The sequence below is a fragment of the Protopterus annectens genome, chromosome 9.part0 (assembly GCF_019279795.1).
Source record: "Protopterus annectens isolate FY-2018-M chromosome 9.part0, PAN1.0, whole genome shotgun sequence".
NCBI lineage: Eukaryota > Metazoa > Chordata > Ceratodontiformes > Protopteridae > Protopterus > Protopterus annectens.
In genome coordinates, this window is record NC_056743.1 from 214,200,768 (window position 1) to 214,227,730 (window position 26,963).

Genomic DNA, 26,963 nt, shown 5'->3' on the forward strand with positions numbered 1-26,963 from the left:
GGCAGCCACTTGGTCAAATACCTAAACGTTTGTGATTTACTATAAGTTAGACATTTAGCCAAGGTGAATGACTGCATTTGGCTTTACTATCCCATGGGATGATCTTCCGTAGCACTATCCAGATCAGGACTGGCTGTGGACTGTCTCTCTCAGGTTGAGACAGACGGAAAACTCAACATCAGGTACAAAAGTTATATACTTAGCATAATGCTAGATCTATATTGTCTTATTTTGTCCATCTCAACATTCCCTCCCTCGATCCACCTTCTAAATTGACACTTTTTTTTTGCTTCTAGAGGACCTTGCGGGCCATCTTGAACTTTCCTTGTGTTGGACCTTATTAAGTCTTGACATTGTTTTTTATCCAAAAACAAGAGACAAGTCCCAATAAGTTGAACAGAGTAAAAAGTCCCAAGCATAAGAACCAACAAGGAAGATCACTGGAATAACAGGCAGAACTGCAGCAAAAATTAAGTAAAATCTCTTATTTATTGTAATAAAATGGTGAGCGCTTTCACAATGATACCCATTGCTTCATCAGAAAACCTCTTCTACAACTAACGTTATATAAATACTTTAATTCATTTCAATGAACCAATCACAACTCCCACAAATCACTCACTAATAAACTTCAAATTAAAATAAAAATAAAATAAAAATAAGATAAAAAACTATACTGGATGCATATGTATACATGAATCAGGGCATCAGCATGGTAAAATCAGTGCTGATGAGACAAGGAAAGTTTTCTGCAGCAAAAGTAGATTTTTTTTGTATGCTCTTAGAAATAGTGCTTGAATACAATATTTTTATGTTCAATGAGAAATGCTACAAACAATTGTCAGGTGTTGCAATGGGCACAAGCTGTGCCAGTGATTAAGCAAACTTGGTTATGGTGAACTGAGAATGAGAAAATGTATTGGATAATCCCAAGATAGCATTCTATAGGCGTTTTGTGGATGATATTTTTATTTTCTGGAAAGGAACTGAAGAACAGTTAAAGTCTGTGTACTCACATCTCAATACTTGGAGCAATTTTCTTAAATTCACTATGAATTTTTCTTCACAAAGTATACATTTTTTAGCTGTAACTGTATATAGAGAAGGTGATGGGTGGTTTACCAAACTACATAGAAAGGAGTGCTATAGACCAACCTTCCTACATAGAAAAGGTATGCATAACCAAAGCGTCTTTCCCAATATCATCAGAGGACAGGCCATGAGAGTATCACGACTTTGCTGTCAAGAAAAGGTGTATATCAGTGAACTTAACAGTCTTAAAACAGGATTTCTGAACAGGGGATACAGTGAACAAGAGATTAATAAAGTGTATCATAAAGTATTAAAGGAAAGAGAGAGCAAAGGGAAATCCTACTACTCAGACATAGTAGTATGGAATATATGTAATAGGAACAAAAGATTAACACAGACTCCCATGGTCCTGCCCTATACCAAGGACATAGGAAGGTTTGATCATATTATTCAACAAAATTGGCATATGTTACTGGTAGATGAGAGTACTGCAAATATAGTACGTCTGCAACCACAGTTTGTATTTAAAAACAAGAGGAACCTGAAACAACAGCTATGTTACCCAAGGAAAGCTAGGATGATAGAAAATGTGGTTAAGGGTACATGCAGGTGTGGGCACTGTGCATAATGTGTTCACTTAGATGAACCCAAATTTTTTAAGCATCCAGAGACTGGATGTCTATGGGAGCTTAGAAATTCAGCAGACTGCAACACCAGCAATGTAGCATATGTAGCTCATTGCAAAGTATGTTTCCAATTCTATGTAGGTAAGATGAATCGTCACCTTAGAGAACGTACAAGGGATCACTTATACTGTATCAGGAAGGGGTTAACGTAAAGTGCCCTTGCCCAAGCACACTTTAGAGAAAGGAGCTGAACATATTTTTATGTTTCAGGTCTTACATGTGCAGAGTGCAAACATCAGAATGGGGGATATAGTTAATCCCATAGAAAGTATGGAAGTACATTGGATCCTAAGACTAGGAGCACATAGGGGAATGGGTTTAAATGATTCAGTTCCATTGATACCAGCCCTGAAGATCAGGAAGTTGAAATGAAGCACACAATGAAAAAGATCACTATATGTATACATATGCATTCAGTATAGTTTTGTATCTTATTATTTTTATTTTATTTTTATTTTAATTTGAAGTTTTAATTATATGTAACTATGGTAATTTATTAGTGAGTGATTTGTGAGAGCTGTGATTGGTTCATTTGAAATGAATTAAAGTATTTATATGATGTTAGTTGTAGAAGAGGTTGTCTGATGAAGCAATGGGTATCATTGCGAAAGCGCTCACCATTTTATTACAATAAATACGAGATTTTACTTAATTTTTTCTGCAGTTCTGCCTGTTATTCCAGCTATCTTCCTTGTTGGTTCTTATTATTGTTTTTTAGTTTACGGCATGTTTGGAGGGATCTAGTATTTGAAGGGCAACTTAAATCTGAGGAGACTGAGTGGTGCAGGGCATTGTGGGATGATAGGAGTGTGAGCTTCAGAACCATAGTCTCTTTGCCAACCTCAGATCCAGTAACCCACAAGTTGAGACAGACAGAAAAAGACAACACAGATCTAGCATAATGGTAAGTTCACAATTTCACTTCTATAGGGATTGTCTAGATTTTGGACTATTGGTTGAATTTATGGGATTCTAAAATAAAACAAGTATGTGGAACTCTGCTGTGATCATATGCTGCTAGTATTATGACTGATTCTTTTGTGCAGTGAAAAGGTTGTGACAGTTTAAAATGTTCCATAGGTTTGTCTGGATCAACTTCAAAACTATACCAGCCATCAGTTCTTAGTTCATATGCAACACTTCAAAGAGGGGCAACAACAGACAGCTCCAAGGTATAAAATATTTTTGTTATTTCTTAACTTGTAAGCAGAAGAGTCATTGTAAGCTTATGCTGTTATTTGTGATGCATTAGTTACGTGCTGAGCACCAGGAAAAAGTGGAAATAAAATCAATAGAACTATGCATAACAGTAGTGTTTAAGGAAATATCTTAATCTCATAGGTTATTGTTACTGGATTGTAGCACTCACTGTCCAATTACTTATAGTGCTGTAGTTAACAGCCAGCCATCATTGTGTGCTCGTATTCTTTCTAATATAAGATGCCATTAATGTTCTTCTGATGTATAAGACTATCATGTGGCCTTTTTATTCAGTAGAACCTTCATTCCACGGCACTCCTATCTTACTGTATTTTAATAATATCTTATTCCATGTCTGGACAACACAGTGATACACTGAGCAGCATTGTTGCCTCATAGAAAGTGGTTCTCCAGTTCGATTCTTGACTGGGATACCTCCCCAGCAGAGTCTTCATGTCCACTCTTGGTTCACAAGTGTTTTCTCTGAATAGTCTGGTTTCATAGCACTCCCAATGACGTGGTAGGCAGATTAGAGAATATAAATTGTTCTTAGATATATACAAAGTGTGTATGTTAGTGTGTGTGTGTGTGTGCAAATGTGACAAAAGAAATAACTGATGATCTACTTCCAGTCCATTCTTGCCCAGTAAACTCTGTGGATGATGATAGCTGTTTTTGGGGCTGCTGTAGGAGGCAGATGCGACTCATCATTGCTGATGCATGGATTCTATGACTATGCTATGCTGTGAAACTTGCAAAGATAGATACTTACTGATCCTGTGTTGTACAGCAGATATACATATACAGAGAATCGTGTAAGGTTTCTGTGGCCTGTGCTTCTGTCTGTTGTATTAGAATACTTTATACCAGTGTGAGTTTAATGTGCAAACTGAGTAACATATTCTTTTGACTTGGTAGCTTGTCACTTTTTGAAATGTTTGTGATTGCCATTCCAATCCAGCATTTACTAGTACTAGCAAGCTAAGTACTGTGCACTCATCTATCCATAACCCCTTTTGCCACATGTTTACCCCTGCAGTCAGGGTGTTATTTCAACAGTGGCCATCATATACAGCCAATGTTCACAATTGCAGATGGATAGAACTAAGCATTGTACATACTACCAATACAATCACTTTTCTTTAATGAACACGAAGCCTTAAGTTCATCATTGACTTAACATTCTTGTAGTTGATGCCCATATGTGTGCAAAGCAAGTTTGTGGATACTTGAAATTTCTAGTGGGGTAGTGGGACAAGGCCCTGACTATGACCAGGTGACGTTACTTCAATTATTGCCTCAGTTGCATGGGGAGAGAACAAAATGGTATGTCTTAGCCATCTAACCTCCTTTCAGAAGTAGTGTGTGGAGCATCTGCCTGGGGCACAATTTCCCACGTTAAAGTCCTGAGCAGAGACCATACAGGACAACTGGCCTGAGCAGAGACTAGAGACCACATGGGACAGCTGATTTCAAAGGGAGCAGGGCAGTATTGAGTGATCATGTCTCTTACCGAAATGACACATCCTTGTTAACACCCGTTATATAGCCAACTCTAAGCAGGTTGGTGGGCATGCACAGTGGGGATTGTACCTTAAAACAGAAACATAATCTTCCTTGTGAATAATGGTCCTCTCCTGGTCCTTGCACCCTTCACCCCCAAGGAATGAATGAGCCATAAATGAGCGATAAGACTGTCACAAGGGGAAATGATTTTCATTAAAGTAATAAAATAGCAAATTATCTTAGTAAAATTGTTTTCAGTTTTTTAATCAAAAAACAATCACAAGAAAGTAAAATAACTGCATGGTGACACCCACTATAGAAAATACTGGGAACTATAATAGGAAATGTACAGATTTATCATTGAAGCAGAATTTGTTGAGCTGTACTGTTCACTTAAACAACGTGTGCATTTGCACACACTTCTCTACTTATGTTTGTATTTTAAACAAGTTCTGTTTGCATTTTAAACTTAACATAACTGACCATATTAGAGCATGCCACCTCATTGGACAGTACACTGTAAAGCTATGGCAGTTTTTCAGTCTAAATTAAAAGGTTTTCACTTTCTAGCTTAAATCATGACCTTAGACTTCAGGAGGTTATGTAACTGTGTTATAATGGCCCAGTCAAGATCAACAAGTTTGTTCTGATGAAGTCTGATACTCTTAGGGGATGAAAGAGCTTAACTTATTATGAAACATAGTGTGTTTTATCTAGAGAGATTGGTACTGTTTTTTTTTTTTCCTGTGGAAGCATCATAGTGTTTAATTTGTTGGAGTAAAGCAGATGGAAAAACTGTTTGTAATATACTGCATTAGTTTATTTTACTTTCTAAAATTGTTCATTTGTAGGAGAGACCAAAAAGTGCCTTGGAGCGGCTGTACTCTGGAGAGCACCAAAGAGGCCGGATGAGTGCTGAGGAACAGTTAGCACGAATGAAGAGGCATCAGAAGGCACTAGTGCGTGAGCGAAAGAGGACGCTTAGTCAAGGAGACAGGCAATCTACTGCTTCTGCTAAAGCATCCAGCAGACCCGTCTCCGCAGATATAAGCTCAGTACGTTAGAACTGCTTTGTGAAAGAACTGCATGAGACATAGTTATTATTAGCAGCACTTGCATTGAGCACTTTTACAGTACTAAAGCAACACTGGCAGTCATACTCAGATTGAGTTGTATAAAGCTAACATATTTATAGTTACTATGACATAAGATGTGACAGTTAGTGTAACATAGTTGGCACTGAAGGTAGAGTAGGTAAGGGATTATGTGGGCTTGCCAGAAGAAGAGAGAGTGGTGTTTTCCAGCTGTGAATTTGGAACTGAGTTTCTCTATAAGGCAATGCAACTCAACAGGGGTTCCAAAATAATGTTAACTCTGGAGATTTGTGCTTAAAGAACCCTGAGCCTTTTAGAGATTTCTGGAAGAGTTTAAGGTTAGCAATGTATTTGCAAAATAGTGATACATTGTCATGTCTTAGTTTTCAAATGTTCATGTTTTAAATTACCATGATTTGGGGTTTGTGGTGCAAAATATTAAGCCACAAATTCCATATGTAATGCTTGAAATGATTTATATGAAAAGAATATTCAAATAAGCATAGTTTATAATATTCAGAGCTGATTTTTTTCATAATTAATTATATTGAGATTTATAAAAAAAAGCTTGGAAATATTTTTCATACATATAGAAGAGGTACAAAACTGTATCCACAGTGCATTGATTTAAGAAGCTGGAATTCTCAGTTTCTTGGACCCATTCAGCACAGTGACAGGTCTTCTATGTATTCAAATAAGCATGGGCATAAACTTCTGTTAGTTGTGTTGAGAACTACCGTCTCTTGTTGTTGGCTTTTTTTTTTCAGTTTTACCCCAGTACAGCATTACCAGACTAAATGCTGTGGTAGAAAATTGCAACTCATTTGAATGTTAAGATTACAACATATTTAGACATTGCTAATAAGAAAATCATAATGGATGACTGGTTCTGTCCTGCTTTGTAAATGGGTCATCTGGCATATTGCGAGTGCCCAGTATACACTGCACTTGACTGTGGCTTTGACAGACTTCGGCAGTGGTGACGTCTGTTCTCTCTTACAGCTGGTGGCAGTTTGGTACCTCTTATCACAAGTGTGGATATGCAGTAGTTATTTTAAGGTTGACTGACAAATGAAGAATATGTTTAGTTATCTAATGTAATCATTTTAAACCCTCTCTTGCACTAACCAAAGTAATCTAGTAACTAATCCTGCAGTACTGAGCAAGGATCAGTATTCCGCACAGAATTTGCTATATTAGAGTTTTCTTTTATTTTTTCACTGTAGCTTTTCTGTTTGCTTTCTTTAATTTATACAATCCATTGCACAAGCTTTCCAGCTGATAGTTTTAAATCACACATCTAATGTCATTCTTTTTTTCTACCAAAACATCTGATTTGAGACTAAACATAACAATCTAACAGGACTCGTTAAGTTGCTTTTTATTTTTTTTTTAACCAGGCCTCAATGTGTTTTAGCAGCTTTGCATTAATTAGTATTCCTAGTGCTGCATTATTATATTCCTACCCTCTTATCATGCAGTCTGCTAACCATCTGCCTTCACAAAATGATTAGCCATGGCTTTCTGTGCCAAATAGTGATTCATGCCACATGATCACTTTCTGATCAGTTGTTTTATACAAGAGAATATTGTAGTCAGTTTTTATTCCATGTCCCATAAAATAAGCAAGAAAAGAAGCAGGAAGTTTAGATTAGCCATGGGGTGGGGAAGTATTAATTTCTGTTAATTAAAAGCTCTTCCTTCAGACTATAAATGTAACAAAAAGATGTTTGTACAAATCACATGGGCCTCTTTAAAAATACCAAAGCAGGTAATGCCGAATCACAAAACACCAAGTGGAAATGCCCAAATGCCAAAAAATCCTAATGCGTGACACTTCTGTTAGTATAGCTTCTGGAGTATGGATTTGCCATCAGAAATAAACTGTAGTTTAGTTTCACGAAAGTCAAAAGACTTTCAATGCCCTTCAGAACACTTGAGAAGCAATATTGTAATGAAGTGAAGTCCTAGTAGTACAGCAGTGAAAGACTGTACTGTTAAAGATGTAAATGTTACTTTAATGTCATAAAATTTAGTTTTATACCTGATTTCTTCTAAAAGTTATATGTACTATAAATCTTTTTGCAGAATTTTACAAAGTTGAGCTTTGTCATAAGATGAAAATAACAGTGATAATTATAGGCTTGTAACTTAACTTTGGGGAACCGACTTTATTATATAGGAAAACAGAAGTATAACTTAGATTTATATATTTTGTAAATATTTCAAGGTGCAAAACTCTTGGTGCTTTTGTGGGGTGGGTGAACACTCCCGTTATGAAATTATTCTTATTTCAATAATGCACATCTTTGGAGAATAGGAAATAGTCTTGCAGCAGAAAAAGAGTATTTCATTTTTTTCAAAGGCATTGCAGCATCAGTGTTAGAATTTGTCAGCAGGGGTACAGAGTACAAAAAAGAAAAAAATGAAAATTCTTATGTTTTATGATTTAATATTTACCACAGTGGTTTAATGCAATAAATTACTAATGACCTTTATCTGGTTGTCCTGGGTTTAGTTCCCCTCAATCTCTGCTTACTGTTAGACTCACCAATCATTTAAACAGAACCGTGCTTCTGCTTTGCCCCTGAAAAGAGGCATTTTGCCTATTTAGTTTATTCAAGTTAAATAAAAAAATGTTTTATGTTTTCTTACCTGATTTTATAGTATTATTTAATAGCGTTACTTTTTCTGGGGGTATATTTTCTGCAGTTGGGATTTTCATTTCATTCTTTAGTGAGTCATGATTTTATGCTTCAATTTTAATAATGTTTCATGATTTTTTTCTGTTTGCCATCTATACTTGTACAAGCACATGTACAAAGAACGCGTTTTTTAACTACAAGGATGGATTTTAATAATATTTCTTTTATTATAAGGATGTAACAGTTATCAAAACATCGATTCTTTTTACTATAAGCTTACTAATGCAGATATTATTTCTGTTATGTCAGTAAAGGCAAAATGTTGGGTTAGACTGACCCACACCTTTATTCCATATGACATAGTAATTAGACGTTAGTGACATATGTAGCCTATCAGAATATGATTTTTTTTAGCTTATGCTATTACAAGATGTGGCAGTATATAAAAAAAGATAGCTGTCTGTACATGGGATTACCTAAAGTAATATAACCTGTGCTACTTGCCTATTATGTGAGGTCACAGTGCCGTGAATATTCAATTATTAATAAAGTGCTAATTTGATTGTTTGACTCGCATAATTTTCAATACATATAAATATACATAATCATAAATAATTTTAAGTTCAATAATTAGATTCTCATTAACTATAATTATGTGTGTGTGTATATATATATATATATATATATATATGTATATATATATATATATATATATATATATATATATATGTATATATATATATATATATATATATATATATATATATATGTATATATATATATATATATATATATATATAGATATAATATAGCATTCATATGTATCAGAAATCCTTTGGTAGATTCATTTGTTTAATCAATCAATGTTTTCAATATCGGAGGAGTTTTATAGTTTATGATGTCCCCTTGTTCAGTAGAAGGATACATTGTGGATCTGATTCCAAAAGACTGGCTTTTAGTATAAGTGACCGCTTACACTGAAGGCAGGCTGAGAGCAGGTGTTTTGGAGTCTGGTCCCCATATTACGCATGTTTATAGCTGGGCCTTATAATAAGTCACTTACACTGAGAGCAAGTTTTTTTCGAATCAGGACAGACACACTGAGAGCAACTCATTTGGAATCTGGCCACTTTTGATCCAAAAACTTAACTATGCCTTGTTTCCCCATAGTAGCACAAATATTAAATGCATAAGCACAACCCATCCAGCAAATAGGCATGGAAAATAAATTGAGTTTTGAGGATGTTAGATATAAAGCCATGGCATTCATCATTGAAATCCTCTTATCTGCAATAGAATCTAACTCATGAGAGGGTCATAAATCTCTTGATATCTTTAATTCTTAATGTGGCTGTATGATAAATCTGAAAGAACCAAGTACAGTATTATGATGATATACTTCAACATTATGTTGTAAACATTGTGACATTTTGCAAGATCTGAAAGAACATTTCTTTTATGTAATTTTTTCAATTTACCATCAATTTTTTTTTTTACTTTTGTATTTAATACTGCAAATAAATATTGCATGTGCCATACAAATAATGTAAAATTATTGTTTTGAATATGATGCATTAATTTATCTATTGCCATGTAGTAATCAACTACCTAATGTAAAAGCTTCAATTTTAGATTCAATAAATGCTCATTCTGACACAGATCTTGAAATGGTTAGTTTCTTTTATACCACAATGAGGCCTGGTCTGAAAAAATAAACAAAGGGACAGAAAATTTTAAAGATTATGAGTACTGTATGTTTAAATTATTTTTCAGGTATTTGAATTTCAATACCAGAAACACCATGATTTTAACTGTAATTTCCTGGAACTTGAACTTTTAATCCTTTGTTGTAGACAGTCATGGTTTTGGCACATTTGGGAGCTTATGCAGAAGGATTTTTCGGTGTACACTCTGTTGTTTCATTATCTTTGCATGTGGATGATTATATATCTATAGACATCAGTATCTTTAATTGTAAGTGACGGCTGATAAACTACTAACAATCATTAACAGTGGTGTGGTTATACTGAAAACTGAATATGAAACTTGTCTCACTGCATTCTCCTCTATAATTTTCAAATTAATTCTATTATTTAATGAACTATTACCACCATTTTTAAAATCAATGTTTAAGACAGTAGAATTACCAGTAACTCCAGTTTTGGGGGTAAATTACACTTGGGGGGCAAAGGTTAGTTGTGTCATCATATGACTGCTTGGGTAGATCCTGAGGAAATTATCAATGAAAACAGTTTTAAAAAATGTAAGTGTTTTTTGTGGCCTTACAATTGAGAGAGTCACGTTTTATCAAACCTGACTCATTAAAAGTCTTTCCAGAATTCACCATATCTGGTGAGAGCTCTTTTCTCCAAGATGCTGCAGCTTCAGAGTTGATTATGTTACAGAGGAGATGCAGTCTTTTACCACAGTTTGGGATGTTTCACATAAAACTTTTTTTTTTTTGTTTTTGAACGCATGATATTTTGACCACTTGTGTTTAGTAAAGTGCAACTCACCAAATGTATTAAATCACATTTTTATTAATTATACAATCAGGTTGTGCGTTAGGCCCGGCAAGCCAGCATGTAAAACTCTACTGCCAATCATTAGCGGACCGGAGTTCCGCTGTGGCGACCCCTAACCGGGAAAAGCCGAAAGACACAAACAATACAATCATATAGGTGCACATGCGTTAATATAAAAGAAAACCTATAGTGACATTTTCATTATTTTCATGCTGTGTAAAGTATGTTTTAAGAGGTCCTCTAGTTCGATTGTCAGCCAGAGTGCCGTCTGTGTGGCACCTGCATGTCTTCCCTGTGGTCGAGTGAATTTTAAAGACATGCAGTAGGTGAGTGTTTGTATGTTTTTGCCTTCTGTGAAGGTTGGTCACCAGGCTGGCAACCTGACACCATAAAAACCTCACTGCCAATCTATCTGTGGACCAGTGATCAGCTGTGGCGACCCCTAATGGGAGAAGCCAAAAGATCACTCACTCCAACATTGCATAGATTGCTCAGTTCCTGTCTTCTCTTAAGCCTCACTCCTCTTCCGCAACATTATTTTGCATGCATTATTCCCACAAACTCCATTTATTTTTATGTGATTTGCTCTTTCCCTTTTCTAAAGATCAGGCATCCAGTTGTTATAGCTCCTTTATAATATTCAGTACATCAGTCAGAGATTATATTGATTTTCATTTCTATTTTTGGAATTGCTTTTTGGCAGCCAGGAGCGTTTAACTCAGTAAGGTCTTACTATGTCTAGGCAATTCCAATCTAACATCCTATTTTCCAGCTCAAAAGTATAATTTCCTTAGTAACAACCATTGATCGTTTGACCCAAAATTAGAGAAAACATATTTGAATCAACTTTATTACTGATGGGCACATTGAAATGCAGAGACATAAATTGCATACATATATGATATAACCATTGTAAATTTATCTTAATTTTGTCAAAGCTTTTCCCTCATGTAACCTAAGGTACTTTCATAGTCAGTAAAGTATTCCATGTCTATATCACAACGTCAAACTTACAAAAGTTTGATCATTGTAATATTGAATACTTATGTCCGAAACCCAACAAAACTGAAAGCACAGAACAGCGTTTTTTATCCCAGGGAAAAAAATCACTGTTCCCTAACAAAAAAAAAAAAACTTAAACTTAAACTGAAGTGGGGAGGTTCGTCCCCCCACACCCCCCCCCCTACTTAAATATAACAATTCCAAGATCGCACCACAGTGAAGGAAATAGCAAAGCCCCGAAAACAGCCCACCATTTTTTTTCCCTGGGAAAAAAGCTGATGTGCCGTGGCTTCACTATTTTCCACTTTCGGAGTTTACGGTTCGATATTACAACATTTGAACTTGTTTTAGTTCGCCATTGTAATATAGACCCAGTTTTCCTGATGAAATAATAGAAACATGTTAAAAATGGGTTTATAACAATAGAGATTACTGTTTAAATGATTTATTCGATTAAGAAGTATATATTTATAAATAAAACAAGCCTAATACATCATCAATTTAAAGGGTCAGTGCTTCTGAAGAAAAGTTAGACAAATGATTTATATTATTGTAGGCACTGTAGTTTAAACATTAGTTACTATAAACTGTTTTCAGTTAAGGGTTTGTCATACACATTTTTTATCCCTGCCTAAGAATAAACCTATTGCTTGCAGACACAGCATTTTGTGAAATGAATTGCTGATAGTCAGATTTGATTTTCTATAGTGAATACACTTTCATTAGTTAATTTTACGTTGGAAAAACTAAATTGAGTCTTAGAAAGAGAATTCACCAGCATATTTATGATATCAGGAAGAAAAATGATAAAAATACTTTATTTAAGCATGTGGATTCCAACCCTTCACATGAATTCAGATTTGTGGTCATAGACCAGGTGGATTTGGGGCAGATGGGTGGCCCTAGTGAGGATTTTTTTGAATTTTTCGAATTGAAGTGGCAGTTAAAAACTAATGCCACAGTTATTCCTGGTCTTAATGATGCAATATCCCTAAGTAGTGTCTTGCGGTTAAAGGAAGCTTATTTTCTATAGGTGTAGGGTTGTTTTGTTCTGTATGTTTTACTCTATATATTATTATACTGAGGTTAGTTTACAGCATATTTACATATGTCATTTTATTGTATATAACAAGTAGCGTTTTTACACTTACTGTTTGCTTTTTATATGTCACCTTTATGAGAATGATGTCATGTGATTATTTCAGTTGCCTTGGAAATGTTAATTCGGGGGATGAGTTTTTGTTAATTAAAGTGGGTATTTATACTGTGATTTTAGATTTAGTAGTTATGCTGATGAAGTCCTTTGAATTCTCAGACGGAAGCGCTTAATTCATTAAATATTTGTGTGGAGCTTGGTTACCTGTTTCATTTTTGTTTTCCTTAGTTAATATTTTAATTGCTCAAAAAGAAACACCACTTGCAAATGATGTATTTGATATAAATGATATTTTTGTCATTTTCAGATTAACAGAGTGCAAGTATTTGCACAATAAGTAATTCTTATTTATAGTTGATATCTTTATCTGGACATGTTTTATGTACCTATTAAATTCCCAGATCCGCTACAACTATCAAGCACCATTCCTCATTAACTCATTCATCCACCGCTCTTTCCTTGCATCCAAGAACATTGGGCATATGACACACATGTTAGAGACCGAAGACCATCATCCTAAAGGCAGACAGTAGATTTTACTCTTCTACTCTTTAGCCTTCATCCCCTTGTTGTTGTAAGGTGCAGTTCAATACTTGTTTTGCTTGGCCATTGTAAAAGTGTAAGCTTCCACATACCCACTCTTTGGTAAGTTATTGTTCCATGCCCTTCTTTCACAAACAAATACACATAGAATGAAATGAGTACCTGTTATCTAACTCTCAGGTGATGCCCATATGGAGAGATGCATTGCCAATTCTTCCAGCTGAGATGGGTGAGCCGTCATTACACATTCACTACCATCCCCTTTTTTCTGTCTGACTTCTCCAATGTCCTGCTCACTAATTGAAACCTTCTCTGCTTTGGTCCAGGCTATGATAGCTTGAGATTTTCAATGTTTTATATGGGCTATAAGACCTCATATGAAATAACTACAAGCCATACTCCAAGATGAAAGTGTCCAAAAAAAAAAACCCTGCCACCACATCATTCTTCAAAATGCCTTTTAAAAGGCATTATATTTTCAACCAAACTTACCTCCTTAGGCAAACAATTAATTTCCAGCCTACTCTGCAATGAAACAATTCTCTACTTAATTTAGTTTTTATTTTTACAAGTTAACTAATAACTGACTATTCCCGGTAGTGGGCTCATGCTTAAGGATTCGTATACTCCAAGGTTGTTTCCAATTCTTATTTCTTGAAACATTTACATACTTATATTAAGTCCTCTATTTTAATCTTGTAATACACTGAAAATATATTTAAAGACCTTAGGCTGAATTTATATCACATATTTTTATCCCCATTATTTTCCTGGTAAAGTGTTTTTAGAGTCTTTCCAAAATGTTGTTAGTAGTACAAGAATACAGAGAAGGTCAGAAGGAGTTGCATTGTGTTTTTGTAGACTTAGAGAAAGCATATGACAGGGTACATAGAGAGGAGTTGTGATATTGTATGAGGAAGTTGGGAGTGTCAGAGATGTATCTAAGTGGTACAGGATATGTACGAGGATAGTGTAACAGTGGTGAGGTCTGCAGTGGGAGTGACGGATGCGTTTAAAGTGGAGGTGGGATTACATCAAGGATCAGTTCTGAGCCCTTTCTTATTTGCAGTGGTGATGGACAGGTTGACAGATGAGATCAGACAGGAGTCCCCGTAGACTATGATGTTTGCAGATGACATTGTGATCTGTAGTGAGAGTAGGGAACAGGTGGAGGAGACCCTGGAGAGATGCTCTAGAGAGAAAAGGAAAGAAGGTCAGCAGGACTAAGACAGAATATATGTGTGTTTGAATGAGAGGGAGGATAGAGGAATGGTGAGGATGCAAGGAGTAGAGGTGGTGAAGGTGGATGAGTTTAAATACTTGGGATCAATAGTTCAGAGTAATGGTGAGTGTGGAAGAGAGGTGAAGAAGAGAGTACAGGCAGGATGGAGTGGGTGGAGAAGAGTGTCAGGAGTGATTTGTGACAGACGAGTACCATTAAGAGTGAAAGGGAAGGTCTACAAGAGGGTAGTGAGACCAGCTATGTTATATGGGTTGGAGACAGTGGCATTGACAAAACGGCAGGAGTTAGAGCTGGATTTGGCAGAGTTAAAGATGTTAAGATTTGCACTGGGTGTGATGAGGATGGACATGATTAGGAATAAGTATATTAGTGGGTTAGCCCAGGTTGGAAGGTTTGGAGACAAAGCCAGAGAGGCAAGATTACATTGGTTTGGACATGTGCTGAGGAGGGATGCTGAGTATATTGGGAAAAAGATGCTAAGGATGAAGCTACCAGGTAACAGGAAAAGAGGAAGGCCTAAGATAAGGTTTATGGATGTGGTGACAGAAAGAAATGGAAACAGATGATCTGCTGTGGTGACCCCTAACAGGAACAGCCAAAAGAAGAAGATAACAAGAATAAACACAAAACACCTACAAATTCCATAACCATTCTTATTAAAGATTTATGAAAGAGTCCCAGCACACTACATTTTCTAAACAAAATTGTTCTTAATGTTGTCCTTTATTGTAAATAACATTCCCAGTACAATAAAAGTCCAAACTGTATGGATATACATTTTCCCTAGGTGCAGTACTTTACAGTTAATAGAGTTAAATTCTACCAAATTGATTTTTGGCGAGTCATATAATTTATCCAAATAATTTGTAAGGTTTTCTGATCATCAGTTGAGGCGGTCAGTTATGCAGTTTTAACATCATCTACAAATGTCACTGTCCAAAATTTTCAGAACAAAGGGAATGCTGACAAAAATGCATGAAAGATAAGGTCTCAGTGGCTTATTAGATAAAGCATTGACCTACTAAGCCAGGGATTGTGGGTTTGAGTCCCATCAAGGGTGATATAATCTTGATACAAATAGTAGAGCTTTTGAGTCTTTTGACTGCAGAAAGTTTGAAAACAAAGCATTTGGACTACATTTTTTTCTTGGTATAGCACATATGTCCCTTATGAACAGGGGCAATCTGTAATGTATTCATAGGATCATAGGAGGTTACTAGGCTAATGGCCCGGAGCCCTTACAAGCCTAGCCAAGAGTTTACCCCAAAAAAGAAATCTCAGTCAGCACCTGTCACCCCTGTCAATGTGGGACACAGGTGGAACCCCTGGGACAAATTTGTGGTTTCCCATCCACCCATCAAGGTTGTGCTTAAAGAGGGTCAGCACAGTATTCTGTTTGACATGTATGGGAAGTCTGTTCCAGAGAAGGGGCAGCTTCTGAGAGACAAACCACTCTCTCCAGCAGGTTTTGTTGATGTTGCATATTAGATTTAGGTATTTTGAGTGGGTAATGCATGAGGAGTTAGATTTATTGATATGGAGCATCTCTAGTAGGGCAGGGTCCTATATTACCTTGCAGGCGAGACACAGATCACCTCTGAGCAATCTCTACGATACTGACTAGTGTGATAATGATTTCAGCCTGTCCGCATAGGAGGCCATGGATTTTCTTTGTGAGGTATCTCTGTGGCCTTTCCAGTTGGTGCAGGTGTTTGGAGAGGTACATACCAAATGGGGCAGGATACTCAATTGTTGGCCTAATGAGGGAGGAGTCCAGAGAGAAATTACCTCCTTTTTTCTGGATGCAATCCCTTTAATTATGAGATGAACCAAGTAAAAGGCTTTTCGGACCACTGCCACTACAAGATGGTCAAATGTGAGATTGTTGTCAACCTGAGTACTCAAGTCTCTCACCACAGGTTGTGTGCTAAGGGGGTTGTCACTGATGTGGTAATCAGGAGGGGCCATGTTTTTGCTGAATGGTATGATAATATATTTTTTTGTGTTTAGCTAAAGGCCATGACTTTGGCACCAGTCATTTGTTGCTGTGAGACCATCTTGCAGTATGTTAATATCATTTGGGGAGTCGATGACAGCACTCAGCTTACAGTCATCCACAAACTTGGTGAGCCACAGGCTTTTTATCTTTGCCTGGACTTCTGAGAAGTAGATGCCAAACAACAGAGGTCCAGGACAGATCCCTGGAGAACACCACTAGTGACAGGTCTGCTGTCAGAGGTGGCGGCACATATTTTGACCTTGTGGGCTACCCACCTGATGAGACAGGGATTTACACCAAGTTGTAGTACCTTTTCGATGATGTCTGAGTGGGGTATTGTGTCAAAGGCCTTGGCCAAGTCAAGGTAAGCTGTATGTACTGTCTTTCCCTCATCCAGGGCCTTGGTGACAGTCTCAAAGAAGTCAACCATGTTCAACAGACAAGGTATGCATTTGATGAATCCAAATTAGGTGGGGTCAAGTGCTTGGAGATTGCCTATGTTCTTGTTTATGAGATCAATTGTAATACTCTTCATGGCTTTACAGATCAGACTTGTCAAGCTAATGGGGCAATAGGTTCCAGAGTCAGTAGTGGCACCACCTTTGTGCAAGGGGATAACAATGGCAGTTCTCCAGTCTGCTAGAATGAAGCCTGTAATTAGGCTGTGGTTGAATAGGGTGCTCAATGGCAAAACTAGTCCTTGCTGGAGATGGCGCAGAATACAGCCTGGGATACTATCAGGTCCTATGAAAGCTGTGTTCTTTGACTTGGATAGGGCCTTTAACACTTAATCTATGGCAATGTGAGGTGCGGTACAAGTATCGTGGATGTCAAATGGGCCTTTGAGGGAGATAGGGAGTGACGTTTGCACTGAACCTATTTGCTACAAGGTTGGCTAAGTCTACAGGATCAGTGTGTAAGTGGTACTGTTAAGTATTAAATCAGAACAAACCTGGGCTTTGCCGTAGAGGTTCCTGATGTAACTGAAGAAGGCTTTGTGGTTTCCCTTTGTTTCAGAGGCTAGTTTGAATTCATAATTGGCTCTAGATGGGGACAAACTCATGCTATCTTCTTGCCCCTAGGGGCTTGTATGAGCTCTTAAGACATTAGCCTAGTAATCTCCTATGAAATAAGAATGACCCTAGCAGTGAACCTTGGGGAAGTCTTTTGTTAATTTTTATATTCCCTTCACTTAATTCTTTGTACACAGACCCAGATTCCCTTCTACTGAATCAGTTATGGAGCCATCAAACTACATATTTATTAAAATCCAAGCCCTTTTACTCTTAAGACAATCTAGCTATGTGATACAGAATTAAATGAATTATCTAGGTCTAGAAATTAAATACCTACAGGGATACTGTTATTGAGTGTATATACCACTTCAGAAGAGAATACAGTTAAGTTCACTCTTACTTTATATAAACCATGTTGAAATATATCCCACATGTTTAATATCCTCCTGAACTTCAGCTTCTATCCACTGAGTTGAAACCTTCCCAAATTCAATGATTGTTGAAACAAATATGTGATACAATCCAACAAGCTAACTTGTATATTAAATAAGAAGGTCCTGTTTAATCTGTCAGGTCCAAGGTCTTTATCCTTTTTTAATGAAATTTAAGGAATTATTAGCCATGTCTTTTAAAGTGAGAGGAAAATGAACAGTGGGAGTAACAGAAACAGAAGTTTTACCATTCTGTTATAATCTTTTCATGCAAATTGGCAAATGTACCAACTGTCTTATCAGCTTCAGACATCAAAATCTCACCATATACAATATTAACAATAGTCTTCTTCTCTTTACTACAACTTTGTGTATATGTAAAGAATAACCATGTTATAGCTTCATAAGAAGTACTAGGCTAGCTGCCCTTGTGGGCTATCTTAAGCCTAGCCAGTTTCTACTTTTGTGCTCAAATTAACCTATCCCATTTCGTTACATACACTTTTCTTATCCATCCCATAGCCCTCCTAATGAGAATAACTGGCATCATACCCTAGGTAATGCGAGGGGACTCGTGCATGGGATAAATATTTAGAAGCTGTATTTGTCCATTAGTAGTGTAGGGCACAGTAGTGGAGTCAATTTTCTGTTTCCTCTCCTTACATCCAAGTTGCACTTGAAAATGAAGAGTGATGAGCTTTGTTTAATGTAGATGGGGAGACTGTTACTGAGCAGTGGTATTCTGTGAGATATACCTGTCCCTCCAAACCATTCTGTTGATGTTGCAGAAGAGATTTAGATCCCTAAACCAAATATTTCTGATGTCATTGGGCTTGCTGTTGTACAGTAAATCCATCAGTACTGGATTGGAAGATGCCTTGTAAGGCAGATGCAGGTCACCTCTTAGCAGTTTGCAGGATATCTAGGATAATGGCAGGGCTTTGAGTCTGTCTATGTAGGACATCTTATTTAGACCCTGTATTCTTTTAGTAAAACATCTCTGTGAGCATTCCACTTGTTGCATCTTTCTGGACAGGTACATACCGAAGCAGGCATTATATTCAGTGATTGGCCTAATGAGGGCTGAGCAAAGTGGTACAATGACATCCCCAGATCTAGACACAGTCCCTTTGTTTATAAGCTGTGCAATACAGAAGAATCTTCTTATAACAATGGACACATGTTGGTCAAACATTAGGTCACTGTCCACATAAGTTCTCAAATCCTGATCAACTGGGTCAACTCTTAAGGGAATATTGTCAATGTGGTGGTTCCCTGAGGTAGATGATTTCCCAAATTATACAGTAATGCATTTTTTTTCGGCGTTTAGTTTCAGTCTATGATTTTGGCACTAGTTATTTATTTTGGCTAGCCCTTCCTGCAGGATTACTAAGTCATTTGAGGATTCAATGACTGCCCCTAGCTTATAGTGATCTGCAAACTTAGTCAGCCACAGCCCTTTGGTATTGGCTTTTCCTTCAGAAAAGTAGATGCCAAACAGGAGAGGTCCCAGCACAGAACCTTAAGGGACTCCAATTGTGACTGGTGTCTTTGAGGAGGTAACTTCCCCTATTTTGATTTCCTGTGTCCAATCTGCATGCCAGCTGGCAATCCAGTGGGTAACATAGCTGTTTATTCCCTGTTTATTTATATTTTCTTCTATACCCGAGTGGGGAATTGTGCCAAAACCTTTGCCAGGTCAAGGTATGCAGTGTGTACCATTTGCTTTTATCCATTGCTTTGGAGACCTTTTCAAAAAACTCCACCAGATTGTATAAGCATGGCTGCTAACTATCCAGCATTCTAGTACTCAGTTTTCCCCATAATTTCTTTTTGCTTATCTTACTTCCTTTCTGGCTTTTCTAACACATGTGTTATAGATACCAGCATGCCTATCTAACGGGCTGACTTTTAAAGTTATCCATCTCCCTTTTTCTTTGAAACTATTATTTATTTCTCCAGTCATCCAGGGAATCCAGATTTTTACACCCTGTAACTTTCTTTGCAAAACGTATGTGTTGTCCATAAACAATTCCGTTTTTCTTGTAAAAAAAATCCCATTTTTCTTGCCTGCTTCCCCTTGATTTTCTAGTCCAACTTCCAGTCTTTGATCTCATTAATTGATACATATTCCTCCGAATGTTACTCTTTTTCCTTAACTCACTCAGTTATTCTCTTATTTAAATTGCATTGCACTTTACAAGTGTTCAGTTACATGATGGCTCTTTATTCCTTACATCAAAGACTTTCAGCTTCAGGTGATGTTAGAATAACATCCAAACTATTCCTCTCTCTAGTTCGATTTTGTACAAGTTGAGATACAGAAAGCTGACACAAAACTGTTAATATTATGTTGCTATTAATATTAACTGGTGCCATATTAGCATAATCATCACCCATAATATATATTTTTAAATAATATACTTTCTCAAATCTGTTTGTTTCATTTCTTGTTTCATTTTTAGACATCGATGGGAGGTAGAAAAGTCAAACATTTGAAAATTGATGGTTTTAGTATGAATCAGTAGTGATAAAATTTCAGACTTCATTATTATAACAGATTTTTACATTAATACCTTTGTTCACAAATATTAAAACACCATCCCCTAGGGCATGATGTAAGGTTTCACTTTCTTTCCAATGGAACTTTTCATTACTACTGCAGAAGCAATCATATTATACCAAATGTTAAAAATAATTATATGGGTGTATGTTGCTTCAGTAATAAAGCAACATATTGAACTACAACTCATAGAGCACAAATGCTCAAAAAATAAAAATTACAAAAGCCCCTCTGCACTCCCATGTGGGAATTGTGCCCTACACTCTCTGCTAATTAAATATACCAACACCAAGAACGTTCTATACGGAGGAAAGGGTGAATTTCCTTATCCCCACCACACTGCAGTCTTGCACAGAAAGGAAAGCTGGCAAGTGTGATAAGATGATTTTCAAATGAACCAGATTTTCTTTTGTTTAATAAAAACAATTTGACAAAGTGAACATATACCACACACACACACACACGCACACACACACATATATCTGTGTGTCTGATTTTTTACTCTTATGCCTGCTGTCCATCGAAGCATTCTTCCCTATCCTTTGCTGTCATCCACGTCAGCTGAGCTGCACCCTATGTCATCTTGTGGGGGTACCCCATTTTTCCAGAGCCAATTAGCTTTATGGTGACCTACTTTCTTTTACTAGCTAGATGGCAAGTGTAGAAACAGCCTGTCAAATGGCATCATGCAGTCAGCAGTGCTTTGTTTTCCCCTTCCTCACCATACAGATTTACTTTCAACCTTGTTTAGTGGTCATTTTCCTTGTCTTTGTGGTCTCAGTATCTGGAATCACCACTTCTCCTGTGTCTGCTAGGGCTGGGGATTACACAGCAACAATGCAACACTTTTTATTTGACAAAACAGCTGTTTGCTGAGGGTGAGATTTTCTAGAAATTTCCAGCTTTTCTTTGCTGACAGCAGCACTTTCAAAACCTAAGGGGTTATATTTCTTGCCTTGATGGGTGCCTATTTTCAAGCACATGCTGTTTGAATACTACTGCACATACCATGGTACAGCTAAGACCATATCCCTGGTTTATAGAGTTGCAGTCCTAACATGTACTTCTGTGACAGGTGTGGACTATGTTGTGGACTACGTAGTGGGCTGTCCAGTGGAGTGGACTACTACTGTTCCCTCAGGATTCATGAGCTGATATTGCCAAGTCACTCCTACTCTTCTAACTAAAAACAAAATGGGTGTCTATTCAGTCTCCAGTTGTCTGGCTGATAGACAAGGTTTTATCCCTCTTCCAACTAAAGCCATCCATTTCAGGACATACTTATCCACATCTTTTGCTACTGCTCTCATTTGAATGGCTGTATTTAGAAGTTATTGCAGTGCTAAACCTTTGCATGTTTGCAATTTGGTTGTATTTGTTTTTAAATTATCAGACTTGTTACAGTTTCTGTGAAGATTTTTATAGATTTACTCTTGTATTTTGCAGTAGTATACTGCTGCCCTGTTGAAAAGGATTTGGCTAGTGACCCCCAGGTATTGGAACAGCTGCAGAGGGAGATGAGTGAGAGTGATAGATGTTGGATCAAACATCATGGGGGAGGGGATGATTCAACCTGTCGCACATATTACACTTGGTTTAGGCCTAGTAGCACTGCATGCTGTATTGGGGACAAAGAGAGGAATATTGGCCCTTCCAAGTGTCTTGAGATATAGGTGGAGAATTGCTGGAATACGTTTTTGTGCGAAAAAGGGTGTACTGAAGCAGCATTGCTTCCATTGACTGAATGCCATGGGGGGGGCTTAGGAGCAAGCTCAAACCACCCACCTTCTTCCAGATGACAGCCATGATATTCAGCAATTTCTATGTGCAGTCTACCTGTCTCTTCATGCAAGCTGCGTGTGCTTCATCTGTAGACCAATACCACATTCTTAAATTATTTTTCCCAAAGTCTAACAGTTTTGAGCTGTATGTATGGCTAAGCTTGGTGCAACAAGAATTTTCATTGACTGGTCTCCAGTTTTGTGTGCTTGGTGCATGGTGCATGAAAGATACATTGCAACTGTTGCTGTAGTAGCTCTTGCATCAACATCACCTCTCATGATGTAATATATAATACTTCAGTTGTTCAAACTCATTTTGACCATTTGCTGAGTTGTGCTAATGGCTATATCCCCATCCTGATATCAGGGCAGTGCAAGATTTCTAGGGTCATCAAAATGCTTGCATTAGGTCATTTTCTGGCTCAATGCCATGTGCCTTGGACACTAATTAGTTATTAAAGAGGGCATCATTTGGCACTCTCCTTCCAAGTCAAAGCTTACAGTTAAGCTACAGATAGGCAATTAATTTCAGGCAAATACCAAACTGCTTGGCAATCTTTATGGCTCTAACCTATGGCCCACTGAGCAGAAAACTGATATTTGTTTCTGTTACATTTTTTGGTATTTTTGAAATCAGTGTACTTTTCATAATTTATTTGGTGCATTTGCACTGTAGTACTTGCGTAGAGAGCCAGAAATTGAGAAGTCATCGCAGTTTTTACTATATTACCTGTAGAATAAATGATGACTTTGACTGCTTCAGTTGTGCTTTAACAGCTGTAAGTGAAATAATTTCAAAGTACTGTAAAAGGAAGGTCTGGGCAGCTCTGCCTGTGTAAATGAGCTTGTTCTAGAACCATTGTTGAAAAAACGGGAACGTTTCAGGTGATAGTTCAGACTTCACAAAGCAACACCCATTTCTATATAATTTAGTTCATATGCTGATATTATATATGATGTGCATGACCTTAATAGACACTCTAATCTTATTACTTTTATAATGCAGCACACAAACATTCAGCAGAAAATCAAGGCTCTTTGTCATCATGCTGTTAAACAGCATATGTAAATCATTTATTTCTATAAGAACTAAAAGGGTCTTTGAACACTAAGGACATAGTATATAGGGCAGTTAGTAAGCACTTTGATATGTGATATATTATAGTTTTAATGGTAAACTTTACTAATGTAGCACAACTTTTTCTTAGGAGAGATCAGACTGAGGTTGCATGCTGCACAGCTACATTATTTGAAACAGAACTTTATTTTAGCTATACAAAAATAACTTGAATTAATACATATTTCTGCAGTCACAATTGGCAAGTTGCAAGGCCCAATGCATAAACATATTTTCAGGGATGAAGGCGAGAAAATCTTAAATAAATACTTACTTCAATCTGAGCTCCTCCTTTATGTTGGTAATCATCATCTAATTTGTTTAATTGGAGCCATTGCCTTTTAATGCAATCTCTTGGTGGCTTCTATTTTAATGAAAATTTAAAGGAACCTTTCTTCAGTTACTAGCACAAAGCTGCCAATTACTTTGTGCATTACGTGATCACTTTTCCCAGTAGTCCAGTTTTTAAATATGGATATATTTAAAAAAAATGATGAGTAATATAATTTAGAACAAAATGAATATTTTTAGGTTACTTTTTTATTACATTTCCAAATTGTATCAGCACATTAACAGGCTTATTAATAGCGTTAAAGTAATTAAAAGTTTGTGTATCTGTCTGTTATTAGTGGAAACGAGAGCAGGAGTTTGATTTACAGCTACTGGAGCGAGCAGTTCATTATGAAGAAAAGGAAAGAGCTCAACAAGACGGCTGGTTCAAGGTTCAGGCTGTACCTGTGGTGGAGACTGATATAGAGCCTGAAGATTATAATTTGGATATTAGCAAAGAGGTAAATGGATACAATGTGTTTTGCAGCATGTTTTTATGAATTGTTAGAATAATCATTTGTTTGTATCATTAAAATACCAGTAACTATAAAGTCACACTGGCTAGAGCAGCTTTACAGGGTTGCCCTTTAAACAAGTTGTGGTTTGCTATTAATCATTTTTTTTTCTTTTTGCCTGACACATGTTGTGTAGTTTACTTTACTTTCATTGCATACTCACTGTAATTATTGTTTTAATGTCTAACATTTCATTTTTCTCTTTTTCAGCATTATAATTTTGTTTTTCAGTGCTCCTGTATTGTTTTTTTTTTTTTTTTTTTTAATTTGCCTACACTGTTATTCTCTTATATGCCCTGAGCCCTGTCTGTACTAGTTTAGCACACTGTATGATTTTTCCCCATCCAGTTATGCATGTACTCTGATCTCTTAGTACTAGTTTGGGATACTGTGTAGTTTTCTCTTCCATTCTTTCCTGTACTTGGATCCTTCATTTTCCAGTTTGCATTGCAGTAACCCTCATTAATTCTGATATATAGTACAATCAGTACCTAGCACTTTGTAGAGGTATAGTTTGATGTTACCAAAAAAAAAAAATCTCTGCGAACCCCAGTACCATGGGGTAGATTGCCCAAAGGGGCATATCTGCTATGCTACAAATGTCATATTTTTATGGGGGGGGGGGTTCTGTATATAGTAGAGGCTTCTCCCCACACCTACTGGTGACAGAAAAATGTGCTCTTCCTCTTAAATTAGCTCTAAGGTTGCTGCATCTTGGGAAGCAGAATTATTGTATGCATACTCAATGAAATGTTCTGTTACCACCATTATAAAAAAGCAAGCACAATATCAGGATGGGCAGAAAGGCTTAAGATATTCTCCAGATTAATGAGTGTGCACTACAGAATATGTCAATCATATCTCAGAACACCCTCATAAAATGTGGTAGGCAAACCTACGTCCATAAGCACCATGTGAATGGTAGATTAAACATCAGTAAAACTTTACTTTTAGTTTTCATTTTTCTACCTCTGTGTATACCTTATTATTTTGCAGTGTGTCTACCTTATTATTTTGCAGTGATTAAAACATGTACTCACTAACATCTGTCATGTACTTATTTACTGATCGCTTTAAATTCAGTCATAATCTCTTTTGTAACTCAAACACATACATATTGGTGAGAAATGGTTTCAGTGTAAAGGTATCACTTCTGTACATGGGTTTTGCACCTACCAGGCATTCAGCCCTTTTGGAAACTGTGAGAGTATTTTCGTGTTTGTCAAGGACCTTATCACCTCTAGACAGATTCATAGATGCCAACAAACTGCACTCATTGAGCACCCAGTTACCCTGAACAAGACAAGTGACCAACTTATAATCTGCTACAGGACACCCACCATGTCTCTTCATGACCACTTAAGGTTCTTATATTTACTTTAGGAATGACCTATTACCAAAATTGCCCTTACAATGGGAGATTGCAACAATCCATCAGTAAACTGGAGGAGGATCAAGGCCTGCAAAGTCAGATATGAACAGAGATTCTTCAACTTAATTCCCAGGAACAGAGAGTTAACAAACCAAGTTAAGAGGATAATGTTCTCCTCAGAAAGTATGAAGGTGAATAGTGGTGTTCACTGGGGCTCAGAAAATGGACCTCTCCTTTGTGACATCTACTTATCTGATCTCTAGACCAGGCAGGACATAAGCCTTGTTAAGAAGTGGTGCATAGAAAAAGGGCTATAATTAAATGTAAGCAAGCACATGTAATATGGGTGTTTCGGTACCGCCAATAAGCGACTCAATGCAGGTAGACACCACGTAGAATCTTTAAATCACACAGATTTAATCCACATAACGCCAAAATACGTACAGCAACAATGATAGATAAAAAGTGATAAAAAAGTGTTGCGAACAACACTCTAGACTGTCATAGCACACAAAAACAGGCTAAACGTCAACAGCAGTTTAGCGCTTTCAACCAAATGATACTGGTCTTCCTCAGAACTGCTAGTGAAAGCGTTCTTTACGTTTAAAAAACCTTTTTGGCACCAAGAGGTGTATCATTTCTTAAAGGCGCTACAACAAAGTCACATTTATAAAAAAGTCACATTTATAAAAAACATTGCATTAATAGCTATTAAAATATGTAACATAATGTACTAAGACTTCATAACACCTGTTAAAACCCGCTTGTTTTGCACATTAGCATAATATTTAAATTGAATTCACTTTATATAACCTGATGTAATGGTAACTATATCAATATTAATGCATTATAAATATAAATATTACAATATTTATGATCAAATGTTAATAAAATATTACTGAAATATGACATAAACTAATAATACTACATGTTTACTAGAAAAATATAATTGATACTTACAACTATTCCTATTAAATAACAAAAGTAAAAAACCCACATAATAAATATTAATAATTACATTGATTTTGGACATTCAATATATCCAATATGTATAAATACTGTTGTAATAATTAATAGTATACAGAATGGTAATGTGTGCTTTCTGTATAACAAACACCCAAAATTTAATCAATATATACTAAAAAATAATAAGCTAATATAATAATAAACTTTTAATGGATATACTGTCGTTCAGTCCAGGTGGGCT

At 36.5% G+C, this 26,963-nt stretch overlaps 1 protein-coding gene across 10 annotated transcripts in view; it reads left to right on the forward strand.

The window, feature by feature from the left end:
* Window positions 1-26,963, forward strand: part of PLEKHA7 (pleckstrin homology domain containing A7) — a 2,079,953-nt gene that overhangs the window by 1,869,639 nt on the left and 183,351 nt on the right. For all 10 annotated transcript variants that reach the window (XM_044082761.1, XM_044082762.1, XM_044082767.1 and 7 more), the window contains 3 exons: window positions 2,799-2,890; window positions 5,276-5,479; window positions 24,169-24,330. In XM_044082761.1, coding sequence (XP_043938696.1) covers window positions 2,799-2,890; window positions 5,276-5,479; window positions 24,169-24,330 — 458 coding nt within the window. The remainder of the gene's footprint in view (window positions 1-2,798; window positions 2,891-5,275; window positions 5,480-24,168; window positions 24,331-26,963) is intronic.